At 43.8% G+C, this 13,177-nt stretch overlaps 1 protein-coding gene across 8 annotated transcripts in view; it reads left to right on the top strand.

Annotated features, from left to right (window-relative positions):
* Positions 1-11,928, top strand: part of foxp2 (forkhead box P2) — a 91,538-nt gene extending 79,610 nt beyond the window's left edge. For all 8 annotated transcript variants that reach the window (XM_034131516.1, XM_034131515.1, XM_034131514.1 and 5 more), the window contains 7 exons: positions 1,759-1,969; positions 2,909-3,012; positions 3,154-3,255; positions 5,474-5,595; positions 5,809-5,878; positions 6,667-6,971; positions 11,408-11,928. In XM_034131516.1, coding sequence (XP_033987407.1) covers positions 1,759-1,969; positions 2,909-3,012; positions 3,154-3,255; positions 5,474-5,595; positions 5,809-5,878; positions 6,667-6,971; positions 11,408-11,552 — 1,059 coding nt within the window. In that variant the 3' untranslated portion in view covers positions 11,553-11,928. The remainder of the gene's footprint in view (positions 1-1,758; positions 1,970-2,908; positions 3,013-3,153; positions 3,256-5,473; positions 5,596-5,808; positions 5,879-6,666; positions 6,972-11,407) is intronic.
* The last annotated feature ends 1,249 nt before the right edge of the window (positions 11,929-13,177 follow it).

Genomic DNA, 13,177 nt, shown 5'->3' with positions numbered 1-13,177 from the left:
AGGATAGAAACATTTAATAAATATGAAGTCAAAATGTTACATTAGTGAAGCCCACAAACGACACTGCCAGACGAATACAAGACAACGATGTCTCCAATATGACCCTATTTATTCTTCATTAAATACTACCTTATGGCCTTCGACGGACAAAAACCAAAGTTAGCAAGGCTCCAGTTACTGAATAATAACATATCTTTATCTCTCATAACCTTGAGTGTGTATTCAGATGAGCAGAGAGGTGACAAAGTGCCCATCAAAAAAAGGGATTGTACACTTGCAAACATGTCACGCTTGTTGCCGTGCCTCGTAGGTGAAGAGGCGGCAAAAATTATGTTTTTACGTTATAAATATACATGCCTATACATTAAGGCATTTATTTTGACTTTAGTTTGCATACTTCAAGGTGTTTTCTGTTCTGCTAAATGTCTTGCCGGATGCAGGGAATACCACTCACTGTCATGAGCTCAACCACTATGAATTAAATGGCCATCTATGAAATTAATAAATAGATGATTGGGTGAGGTTAATGTCAAATAAAACATCTTGGTTTCAGAGAAAAGAAAAAGCCCAGTGCTTGTTTTTTTACAATTTTTGTACGTCAATAATAATCAGACCTTTTGCTTTATAGATATAGAGTATATACTTTCCTTGACCCCCCGCCCCCCCAACTATCGTCCTCATTCTCTGCACTGAGGCCTGTATATGCAGCCAGCCCTCGTCCCATCACTGTAGCAGCTCATTAAAGCCAAGTGGGCATAATTATCATCTGAATCCCCCTGCATCCACCGGGCTCTCTCAAACTTGACATTTCATCGTATTTATCAACACATGCCTCAAATGACCGCTGATACCTTCCCTTCAGCCCCTCGCTCCATCTCTCAGCGCCTTCAGGCCCCCCCCCCCCCCCCCCCCCCAGCCCCAGTTCCCTTCCTTCTTTCAAGTCGCTTTTAATTCAAACTCCGGCGTCCAATGCATTCCACTTGTAGACTCACAATTAAGGCAATTTGGTTTGAATATGTAACGATGTCATTACCATTCCAGCTAAATTAGCACGGAGACTAAAAGGTCAGTTAGGAATTTTCCACTCGGTTAGAGCCTCTCACATGAGATTCGGGAAGCCAAAGTGGTGGAAAAAGGCCGGACGATTAGCGAGCGCGGTTGGCGTTCGTGCCAGAGGTGACTCTCCGGTCCCTGATGTTGAAGTAGACAAAGACTGAGTGTCTGCAGTCACCATAACTGCCCACACAAGTTTGTTATATCTAACTTTAAGAGTATTCTCAAATAGAAAGAACATGACATTCTACTACTTGTTATACATCCTCAAATGAATCGGCTATTACTGTTATAATATCTAGTTGTGTTTTGTTTTAATAGCAGGGTTATTGGGCCGAGAGTTGCTGCTAACATCTATGAAAAAAGGCTAAAATAGGAACTTTCATTCCAAATTTGATCTGCTTTCTGCTTCAGTGTGAAAGGGTTATGGGTGGTTGCAGTAGGGGAGATGGAGGAGGAGGGAGGGAGTGATAAATAGAGAGATAAAGAGAGATGGGGCCGGGATAACACGGAGGCTGATCGTTGGATAATCTCGAACAGCGTGCTCTAATTAGAATTCTTATGATACAATTTGGTAGTTGTAATTAGTGGAGATGGGCTGGCTCCTCTCCACGAGCCTTGTTAGTGGAAACACAGCTGTGTGAGAGAGGAGGGGAGCACACCGAGAAAGTAACGCCTTCGTGTCTTTCCTTATCTCCTCCCTAGCTCAACTTGGTGTCCAGCATCACCATGTCCAAGAACCTGCCCTCAGCATCGCCCCCCAACTTACCTCAGACGCCCACCACGCCCACAGCCCCCATCACCCCCATGACTGGCATGCCCCAGGTGCCCTCAATACTGGGAGGAGCCAACGTCCCCAGCATGGGAGCCATGCGCAGACGCCACTCGGACAAATACTCCATGCCTCTGTCGTCAGGTAGGACCAACTACTCAGCACTGAGCATGACACACACACACACACACAAAATGCTACGTCAGCGCAGGCAATTCAGTTTCAAGCTAATCTGATCACATGATGTTTAAATACAATCCTGAGAAATGGGCAACATAAAAGTGTCTTTTTGTATTTTAAGGAAATTCACCTGCTTGAATACATTATGAATTGACCCTGACACACACACACACACACTGATACGTTAAAACATTTGTATTTTATATGCTCACAATCTAATTCTGTTTTTGTGTCTCTGATATGACTTTGATTACATTCAGATTATTTCCCCCAAATGTAAACTCTGCACTATTAATAGTACTCAACCCATAATGGTGTTGTAGTACTCTTTTAGAACACACACAGACATGCACGTGAACACACACTGACATAAACACACACCACCACACAGGCTTGTTGGTCTTAGCCAATGTGAGACGTCTGCTGCGGTTTATAAAAAGCAAAGCCTGTGTTTAATCACTCTATATGTAAATAGACAAGAACTTCCTCTGTGCATAAATATTACATGAATGTTAATTAAGTTCAAATAATGGTGAAAAAAACTACAATATTTATTACATTAAGACATTCCATGTATTAAGCTTTGCATTTTAAACGGTCCGTCTTTGATGTTTATATTTACTCTGTGTTTAGCGTGAACACATAAATTATTCAACTTCACCCTAACTAACTACACGGATCTCATTTTATGGATGTATTAGTGTTTAAGATCCCTCACGAGAGAGATTAATTAAAAATGCATTTTGTTAGACATAGAAAATGCTGATTTGATGTGCTCCCTGTAACCCCTTACCCCCACCCTCTCTTTCTCCCCCCTTTTCCCTCTCTTTCCCCCCTTGTCATTTGATGAAACCTTGAGCAAATGTAATAACTTATGGAATCAAATTTACCCAATTATTTCAGGTGGTGAAACAGTATTTATTTTTCCAGAGATCGCCCCAAACTACGAGTTTTATAAGAACGCAGATGTCAGACCGCCATTTACTTATGCAACCCTCATAAGACAGGTGAGTGGGAAATAAATTAACTTTGCCTGATTAGATTAAAATTAATTGCTGCATGAATCATGGCAGCTCTCTCAATCCGTTGCTGTGTGTGTGTCAGTTAGTCTCGTTAGTAAACCATTATTTGATGTCATCTCATTTCAGGCTATCATGGACTCTGCCGACATGCAGTTAACGCTTAATGAAATCTACAGCTGGTTCACACGCACGTTCGCCTACTTCAGACGCAACGCTGCGACTTGGAAGGTAACCTTGATGAACCCCCCCGCCCCCTCTACGTAACCCCACACCTTCACCTCGCTGGAGTCAAAAAAACAGAAGAAAGCACATATTTACCCAAAGATTAGCACTCTCTCTCCCCTTTCTTCCTCTTATTTATTTTTTCCGCCTTTTCTATTTGAAAGGGGAAAAAATGACGCTGCCTCGGATATCGTTTTTCTAATTTGCCGCAATTAATAGCGGAGGCTTGGCGAGGAGAGGAGAGGGCTGTGAGACACTAATTATACAGCAGCCACTCCATCATCAGCACCTTTTGTTAAAACAGACACCCCACCTCCTACTCCTGAAACCACCTTCTCTCGCATATCATTGGTTAATTAGGAAGAAAGATGGCTGTTAACCAGCTCTCAGCTGCGCGCGGGGGAAGGCCTCGTGTACACATACACTGTGTCTAAAAGAGGGGTTAAGGGTGTGGAACTAAAGCAGGGGGGAAAGTGAGAATTGGCCTGTCATGGAGGCAGCACTCTTTATTTACCCACACAAAGGGGCCCATTTGTATATCTGTCCGTGCAACTTTATTGTCCTGTCTGCCTACACAAAGATGGTGAAAAATGTCTTCCCCGCAGCACACTTCGTTTGAACCAGAAGTGTGTCTGCCGGCTGATAAAGAAAGCCCCGCTGAGCGCCAGTGTTTTTATCCCGTGGCCCCTGCCCGTCGTTCGTTAGCCGCCTTTAGCCTTTGTGGCTGCACTGGAGGGAAGCCTGGCCCAGCCGCTCATCAGCATGCAAGACGTGGCGCAGCACTAGATTTAGCAAAAGTGAATTAATTTGGATTTGGGATGCAAATGAGCACATGGGCGTGTGATCACCAATTCAGGAGGGCACGCGAAAAAGATCGGTGCCCTTTTCCAGTGTTTTAGGTACAGTGATGTTTTGCTGTGACAAGATGTGTTCTCAGAGGCAGAAAAACAACTTTCATTTAAATGTTTTTCTGTATTTCCTGAAAAAAAAACGGATTTAATAACAATGATATCACAATGACATTTACAAATCTAGTCTCCCGGCCACACATAATAACCAATGTGATCTATTTACATCCACAATCCCCTTTGTAAGCATTAGTGGGATGATCAGCGCTGGGTTTGTCATTTGATTAACAGAGAGAATTTGTTTTTTTATAGCGAAAAGAAAGAAATGAAAGGTAGTTTAATATCTCAGCGTCTTCTCATCAGCTCAAAAGAAGGATCTACCCCCCCCCATCCCACTTTCCCCTCTCTCTTTCTCCCTCACCCAGAAGCTTATTAGTTCTAACTATATAGCATGCATAATAAAACTGCTCATTTGCTCATTAATATTAAAATTATCATATTCAGAGCCATGGGCATTAAGATCAATCAAATCCTGGGATTTTCAGGTCAGATGCGAGATCTGCTTATGAGTTTTTTTTTTCTTTCGTTTTTTTTTGAAGCCCTTTTTCTTGGAGAAAGAGCAGTACACACCGAGGGTAGGGACATGATAAATATGAGAGGCAGGGATATTAAAGCCAAGGTTATTATTTGTAGACTCTGATGCATGTTTTAATTACGGTCATATGGTGGAATTAATAAAATAGGGCTTTTTCTCTTATTTTGCCACTAATGAAAACACCTTACCGGTAACATTATGAAAGATATATCATGTTTTAATTTAAATATAGCTTTGATAATACATTGAAAAGATAAGTGTGTCATGTAAGCATGTATTCAACTCCACATTTGACAGGATATTTGGACATATAGATGTCAGATACCTTAATCTTCCTCATTCTTACATGCACACACCCTTCCTGACACAGGGGCCTCCTGATGAGTGTCTTTTTATTCTTGCGATACTGTCATCTTTAAAGCGACGTGTCCATTAAGAGAAATGCTTTTCTGGAGCCGAAAGGGTTACTGACATCACCATTATCAAGGCCGGCATTACCACTTCTGTCACCACCATAAGCCATTCGCTATGCTGATTACCTCCTTTTAGCCTACTTACTCTGATTGATATGTACTGTGTGCAGGACTTGTAAGAGCATTCGCTCTCACTCAATTTTTACTAATTAAATCAATGGTGCGTGAATGTTAAGAATTTCTTCAAAATGCCAGAAAAAAATCAATTTCCCAGCCTTCTTTCTTTCTTTCTTTCTTGACGGTTAATGAATGAATATGATTAGGTTTTTACCTCATCCCTCTGACCTGCGTGTCATGTCTCTCTGCAGAACGCTGTGCGCCACAACCTCAGTCTGCACAAGTGCTTTGTGCGTGTGGAGAACGTGAAGGGGGCGGTGTGGACGGTGGACGAGATGGAGTACCAGAAACGCAGGTCGCAGAAGATCACAGGGTACGTTCTGTCACCTCTCCTTAGATCCAGATCTGAAGGTCAACCACATCAAGAGGAAATCAAAAAGCTTGAATTCTGTCCTCTTTGAAACAGTCCTCTGTGTCTGTTATGTACAGTATAGTCTTCCTGCGATGCAATTTGTTTCAATATTTGATATATTTTCAGCTATTATGTACGTTGACTAATTTATTTTCTTTCTTCTTATGTCTCCAGGAGCCCGTCACTTGTTAAGAACCTGCCCTGCAGTCTCGGCTATGGATCGGCGCTAAACGCCAGTTTACAGGTATGAACCTGTGACTCACCGGCTGCCTGTTTATTTGACTGACAGGCAGGAGTGCTGCCTGACTGATGAGTGACTGCATGAGCGTGGTTGCGGTGAACAATAGAGCCCTACATTAACACATATCAGAGGAAGTTTTTTTCCTAACTCAGGTTTCTGTAATCTCTCCCGCCTCCCTCTCTCCTCCTGTCAGACTCACTCGGCCCCCCTGTGGTCGAGTCAGGAAGCAGCTCTCCTTCTTTCTCCTCCTTTCTCCTCCTTTCAGCTGTGGCAGCCACTCCAGATTGATAGTGGCATGTGCGAATGCAAGGGCATGTGCATTAATATTTATCTAAGCTGTCATAAATGATTTGGCTTCATAGTGTACGCCGGCGAGGTGCTCATGGCGAAAACTTTAAAAATGTAATCACTGTATATAACTTTAATGCGCGGCAGGCGAAAGTGTCAGGAGTTTTTATTATTTTTGAGGTAAAGTTTTGGGGGACTTTTTTTTTAATAGCCACTCCACACAAGGGTATATACATGGCAGCTGGGGGGAGGGAGTTGTCAGCAAGGTGTCACAGGGGGGGACATAGCCGAATAAAAAACTTCAGCATGAGACAATCTGTGTTTAATCATTTAAATCTCACTCTCTCACCTGCTACGTTTTCCTCTTGTATCACTCTTCCTCTCACACTCTTCCTCCCTCCTTACACTCTTGGACTCTTCTACCACTTTTGACATGATTATGCCCTCGTGTCTTGACTCCCTACCTGCCTTTTAATCCTCACTATCTCCCTCCCCCCCTGCAGGCTGCCCTGGCAGAGACCTCCCTGCCCATGCTGGGGACCCCCGGCCTCATGAACAGCGGCTCCACGGGCCCCATGGGAGGCAGCTGCCACGGCCTCCTCGGCGGAGACCCCTCCATGCTGATGGGCGGGTGTCAAGGACTTTTGGGCGGAAGCCCACCGGGACTTTTGGGCGGCAGCCCCCCAGGTATGCTGGGCTGCAGCCCCACTACCCTGCTGCAGTCCGCCCATGAGGGACTCAACGGGCTTTACGACCACCTGGACACCAACGGACACGGCAGCCCCGGATACTCCCCCCCAGTACACATGTGAGTCCCCACACTGTACAAATACTGTATACGATGCAGTACATATATGAAAATCACATCATAATCAGGGCTCATTTTTCTACTGTTTCTCACACACACAAAATATAATTTGGTCTAAATATTATTAGATTTTTTGTTAAATGTCAAGAGAAAATAAGAACTCATTATCCTTTAAACTCAGCACCCCTCCCTGCTCACTCACTGCGGTGTTTGAGAGATAATTGTGTCACATCACATTTCTTATGAAACCTCTCTGAGAATGCGAGCACATGTTCCCCCCCCCCCCCACTCCTGCACTGAATCCACTCGATGTCCTCGTGCCCTTTGTTAGTGTAATTGCCTGATAGTTAACCCATAGTACCAGAGTGTTCTTCTGTATGCCATGACCCCGGGGCAAGGTTCAGTTTCCTGTGTGCGTCCTATCACAGCACCCCCCCCCCCCCCCCCCCCCCCTCCTGTCTCTGCTGTGCTAATTTCAATGGCACTGTGCTAATACCTGAGGAGAGCCTGACGTTTGGGATAACAGTTAGTTCTTAGTCTATAAATAGGCTCTATTACACATCCGTGTTTAATTACACCACTGTGTGCATTATAAGGGTTTAGCTGCCATATTTTATGCAAGACTGTTCCTATTAATAATGAGCTAGTGTAATTACTTTTTTTAAAATCCCTCCTTTTCCCATCTCTGTTTTAATGGAGCTGAGAGAGAAAGAGAGTGTTTTTAAAAAATGAATGCCATGTGAGTTTCAGGAAATGTCTGAGCCTGTGATGTCGCACAGGTCTGAAAGCAGCATGCAGGGAAACACACACACACACACACACACACACACACACACACACACACACACACACACACACACACACACACACACACACACACGCACTCTGAGACAAACAGAAGTTACACATTAGGGATTCTCAGCCACTGTCCATCACAGCTCATGTTGCAAAGTCAGGCTAACCACTCCTGTAATGGAGAAAGGATGCACTCGGGCTCCATGAAGTGAGTCTGAAGAGTGTTTGGTTAGTTCTTAGGCGTCCATACGTTAATCTGTACGGACGTGTTTACCCCGCTCTTAAATGGGGTGTGAAGTGGAGCAAATGTGCCCGGCTCCAGACAGAGTAGCACTCCCTCAGGTCATTCAACTTTTAGTAACCGGACAGCATTGCATTGACTTTCCCTTTTCCTGCTCCTTTCTCTCCTCTCTGGCCCTGACACTGACATGAGTGGCTGTGGAGGATGAGTCCCCCCCCCCCCTCTCCCCCTCCCGCCTTTACACAGCCACGACAACCTCAAAATGGAAGAAATGTGTTTTTCATGACTGCCTTTTTCCAGGATGTTGTCTTAAATAATGGAGTGGCTTGTAGCACTAAACTAAATAGTACACCACCGTTAAGGCCTTTCTCAGGAGAGGACCAGCAAGTCAATCCAACAATTAGACAAACCTGCCCCCCCCCCCCCTCCTCAGCGTCTGAAGGTTAATGCTATCTGCTTAACCGCAAAACCAGAGCGCCCCAGGCCATGCTGCGTGTGTGTGTGAGCATGTGCAACACACTGCTCAGGGCTATGCTTAAAAGAAGCGGCACCAGGACTCTGCCACTGTAAAACCAGAGGCTTGGAAATTAGCAACTTCACACAAAAGAGTGGAATATTTCCTCCCAGTCAGATTAAAGCAAGAAGAATCTGTTCCATATCACTTTTATTTCATCAGCTGTCTCGTCTAATTGTTTGGCGACCGCCCCTCTGTGTTAATGAATCGCAGTGAGATGTTATGAATGTATTTGATTGGCCCCTCGGTCCTCACCCCTTGCCTTCAACCTCCCCCCACACCACCTCTCCTGTCCCCCAACCTACCATTAAGGGCCGTGGACTAATGACCTTATTTGCATCCCTGACATACCTCTGCATGATTGCTGGTGCTAATCTGCCATAGATGTGAGCCCAGGCACCTCAGAGCACGCTCACACACACACACACACACACACACGCACACGCACACGCACACACACACACACACACACACACACACGCACACGCACACGCACACGCACACGCACACGCACACACACATACACAGAGACACACACACACTCGCACACGGACAGAGAAGCGTATTTATTGCGCCGCAATGTCCGGCGTTTACTCCTGAGTGACTCAGTAATGGCAGCTAGCCATTAAGCACTAAACGGCTCATCCACATATTTTAATAAAGTGTCAGAGCGCTCAGGCCGCTGGATGTGTTCCTGCATATTTTTCCTTCAGAGACGCACAAACACTCTATGAGCTGCAAGGGTAACAGAGGAGGGCTTTGGTTAGCAGTAATTAAATATGAAATAACACTTTAATGTGGTGGTAAGCATGTTAGTGTTTGTGTTTGTTTACAACACACTCCGGTGGGCTCCCATGAGTGGAGGCTGGTTTATAAACAGATAATTCAATATAGTACAATTCATAATTAAAAACTCCATGGAAGAAGTCAGAATAATTGACAAATACTGTACATTAATAATCCCTTTTAAAAGCGTTATGTAGTAGGTACAACCAACAAAAGGGACTGACTTTAATATTGATAACACATTTCTTTATGGAAAGAAAATCCAACCACTACCAATGTTGAGGTTTGACAATAAAACGTATGGCTAATCTTTCCTTTTTTACATCATACATTCATTTTTCTTTTCTTTTTGTATTTGTTTTTGTAATGTGTTATCATTAAGTATACAAAAATATTAAAAACACTTTTATTCCCATGAATCTGAGGGTCACAAACAGAAAAACATTCCTCCTGCTCAGATCAGCCCCCTCTCTTCACAATATTAATTTACAGGCTCTGAACATTAAAGTCATCTGTACCTTTTCAAATTCCTTTCAAATTCAAAGACCCTCGCCCTCCCCCCTTCCACTGATGAAGGCAGCCCGGGAGAGGCTGCGTCCTAACGTAGCACCACTTGATAACTCCCCCCCCCCCACACTCCCCCCTCTCAAAGTCTGCAGGGATCCTCCGATGCATCCGATGTGTCAGAAATAATTAGGTTTTGTCAGATTTATCATCGTGGCACAAACCCCTCTCTCGACTCGGCCCGCGGATCATGTACTGCCTTGTTTGTGTGTGACAGCATTATTATTCTTTTTAGTCGCCCAACACTTTTTTTTTCTCCCCCTTCCGCCCACTCCTCTGTTGTTCTGAAGGCAGAGTCGCTCTCAGCGCTGCCTCCTGCCCGCCGCTTATTGACAGTGGCTAAAGATATTCATCCATTTAGAGTTGAAAACATGTATCATGGTGTCCGAGCGAACTGCCGGGCTGAAGTTGATTAATGGCAGAACCTAGCTGCCGGTTTCTCCTCTCGAGGAGCGACACGCACGGCCCTGCATATTAACGAGTGGCTGCGCTTTCTATTAACTAGATAAAAAAGCCTCTCCTCTGCCTTTGCTCCAGGGGGCTCAGGGATGAGAAATTCTCCATTATTTATCATGTGGCCTGTTTCCCCCCCCCCCCTCCTCCCCCTCCTTTTTTTCTTCTTTTTCATGTATTTCAACCTGGTGTCATCAGTAAACTTTTAAATGCCAAACATGTCTGGAACATCACAGCTTATCGGCCTTACAGGGGCCGTGTTTTTTTCATGCAATTTTCATGCGCTTACTTACAGTAGACGTGAGGCATCGTGTCGAATTAGCGTCTCACAAACAACATGCTTGTTACTCTCACTAGATAATGCATGTCACGGCTGTTATGTGCCATTTTTTTGACACTACAAAATATTTATCTGTGAGCACAACACCACAGTAATTCCAAGAAACCCTCTATATCTTTTACTCTCTATAATTCTACAGCTGTAGTAATTAGCATGCTATTTAAAATGACCAGTGAGTTCAAAAAAGTGCTATCTTAAAGGTGCTTATTATGCAAAATCCACTTTTTCATGTCTTGTCTACATAACCATGTGTCCCCTCTGTGTAAAGAGACTCTGAAAGTTTCAGGAAAAAAGATTCTCTCTCTTTTTGTCCTGATCCCTTTATATAAAAACCTGTCTGAAAATGAGCTGATCAGATTTTGGCCACTTTATGATGTCATAACGTTTTTTTTGGGTTGTGTAACCATTAGCCAATCACCAACCAAGGTAACCCCCCCAACACCTTATCACCTGAATCTCCTCCTAGAGCACCATTGTGTTCTTTTTAACCAAATATCTTTCAGTGGGGCGTGGGGAGGGGCTCCTTATTTTCATCTAAAGTTACAGACACAGAATCAGCACTTTTGAAACAGGGCTGAAACAGAGGGGGTTATGGGATGCTGCAATGATCTGTTTGGTGTTTGGAGCCAAACACTTCAGAGACATGTTTTGTATATATCTGAGACCTGTAATAAAGTAATGAAAAACAGTATAATAGGAGACCTTTAAATCCAAATCTAACTTTTATGGTGCTTGTGTCGCAGGCCACAGATTCACGTGAAGGAGGAGCCGCTCCACATGGACGACGAGGACTGTCCGATGTCACTGGTGACGACAGCCAATCACAGTCCAGAGCTGGACGACGACCGGGAGCTGGAGGAAGGGAACTTATCAGAAGACCTGGAGTGACTAGGATACCGTTTTTGGCCGACGTATCCCTCCGCCCCGCCGCACTGTTTCTCCCACACAGACCTCCTGCAAGACTAAGAAACCACTCCACAGTCTCTCTGTGTCTCTCTGACTATTTATTGAGCATGCATCCGGATGGAGACTGGTCCAAAGGAACTCTTTGTCGCAGCCCTTTGGGAACAAGACAGGCATGAGATGTCTGATTAAAAGAAAACTTCATTAGAGATGGCGTGGCCACGTACAGTACAAGGATGATGGACTCAAGGATACTGGGAGAAAAAAAAACAAATCACGTTCCGTTGAAAGCTAGCGGCCTCATATACTGCCAAAAAGGACGACGTTTTATGTTTGTGAATAATCCAACCCCCCCCCCCCCCCCCCCAGTAGTTGTTCATGTCTAGAGACGATTGCTGGTTCAATTCAACTTGTTGCTCTGTTTTCATTTGCACAGGAGTAGTCTCAGAAATCCGTGTCACTGCCTGTATGTTGCTACTATTATGAATAACAGTATATTATTTTTTAGCTTCTTTTTCTTTTAACCATGGTTAATTTCAAAATCTGACACCACCAACTGTAAATGCCATTCCCTGAATCACACCGGAAATAACGGAAAACTGCGGATCCAAGACTGTTGTTGCAGCTGTCCAAAAAAAAAAAGAGAAAAAAAAAAGTTGGCTTCCAGTCTATTATCTGTTTGTGGTTAAAAGTAAAAAAAACTGGAAATTAAGTTGGGGTAAAATTACTAGTTTGTATAAAGCACCATTTACAAAACAGATGCATTTCCGCATAATTTTCCTCTTGCTGTCCTCTTTACCTCCTCGTTCTAAAGCTTTGTCTACCTGCAAACAGTCACAGGCAACAGCTAGAAACCAAAGCCAACACTAGCAATGGCCAATAGCTTATAGACAGAAGCCACCAAACTCCTCTTGGTCCGTCTTCTGCGACTTTAAACTAGTACAAAGAGAAGCTTTCGTTCCGCAAACTACCTTCGAATAACCTCTGGGATTGTTTCATTTAGCCCTATACAAAGATGATCACGAGACAGAAAGAGAGAGGGGGGAATAAATGCTGATTTTGATGTGTAATTTGATTCATTCCACTTTGGAGATTTTCTGCCAGAAATACTGTAGCTAAAAAAAGGTGATGTGATGTTGGTGACCGGTAGAGAGCAGCTAACTGTAAAAGTGGATCATGACCAAAACAAAACATTTGTGTATTCAATGGAAGTGCAGAAACATTGTGTTGTTGTGAAGTTTCTTTCCCTTTTTGTTACGCATTACACTTTAAGTTTTTTATTCCCATGATTTTTTTCTAACCTGGTGAATTTGTAATGTTCTAAGTGGGACTGTCAAAATAATGTCACGTCTTATTTCCGTGGCGGTTTTCCGAGGCCGCGTCGAAAACTGAAAACATCGCTAACCAAACATGAAAAATATCTAGTGAAGCCAAATAAGTCATAATTTCAAGTTGAGAGGAAATGGCTTGGTTACCATGTGAAAGCAAATAATAATAGCCATTGCAGAAGAGGATATCTAAGGTGAAGGTGGTATTTGCTTTAACGTCATCGAATACTCATCGTGTGGTTCATAGCTTCTAAACTATATAGATACACCTGGTGTCGGCAC

Source organism: Trematomus bernacchii, unplaced genomic scaffold, assembly GCF_902827165.1.
Source record: "Trematomus bernacchii unplaced genomic scaffold, fTreBer1.1, whole genome shotgun sequence".
Taxonomy (NCBI): domain Eukaryota; kingdom Metazoa; phylum Chordata; class Actinopteri; order Perciformes; family Nototheniidae; genus Trematomus; species Trematomus bernacchii.
Note: the sequence above shows the minus strand (reverse complement) of the source record. Positions and strands in the feature narration are given on the sequence as shown.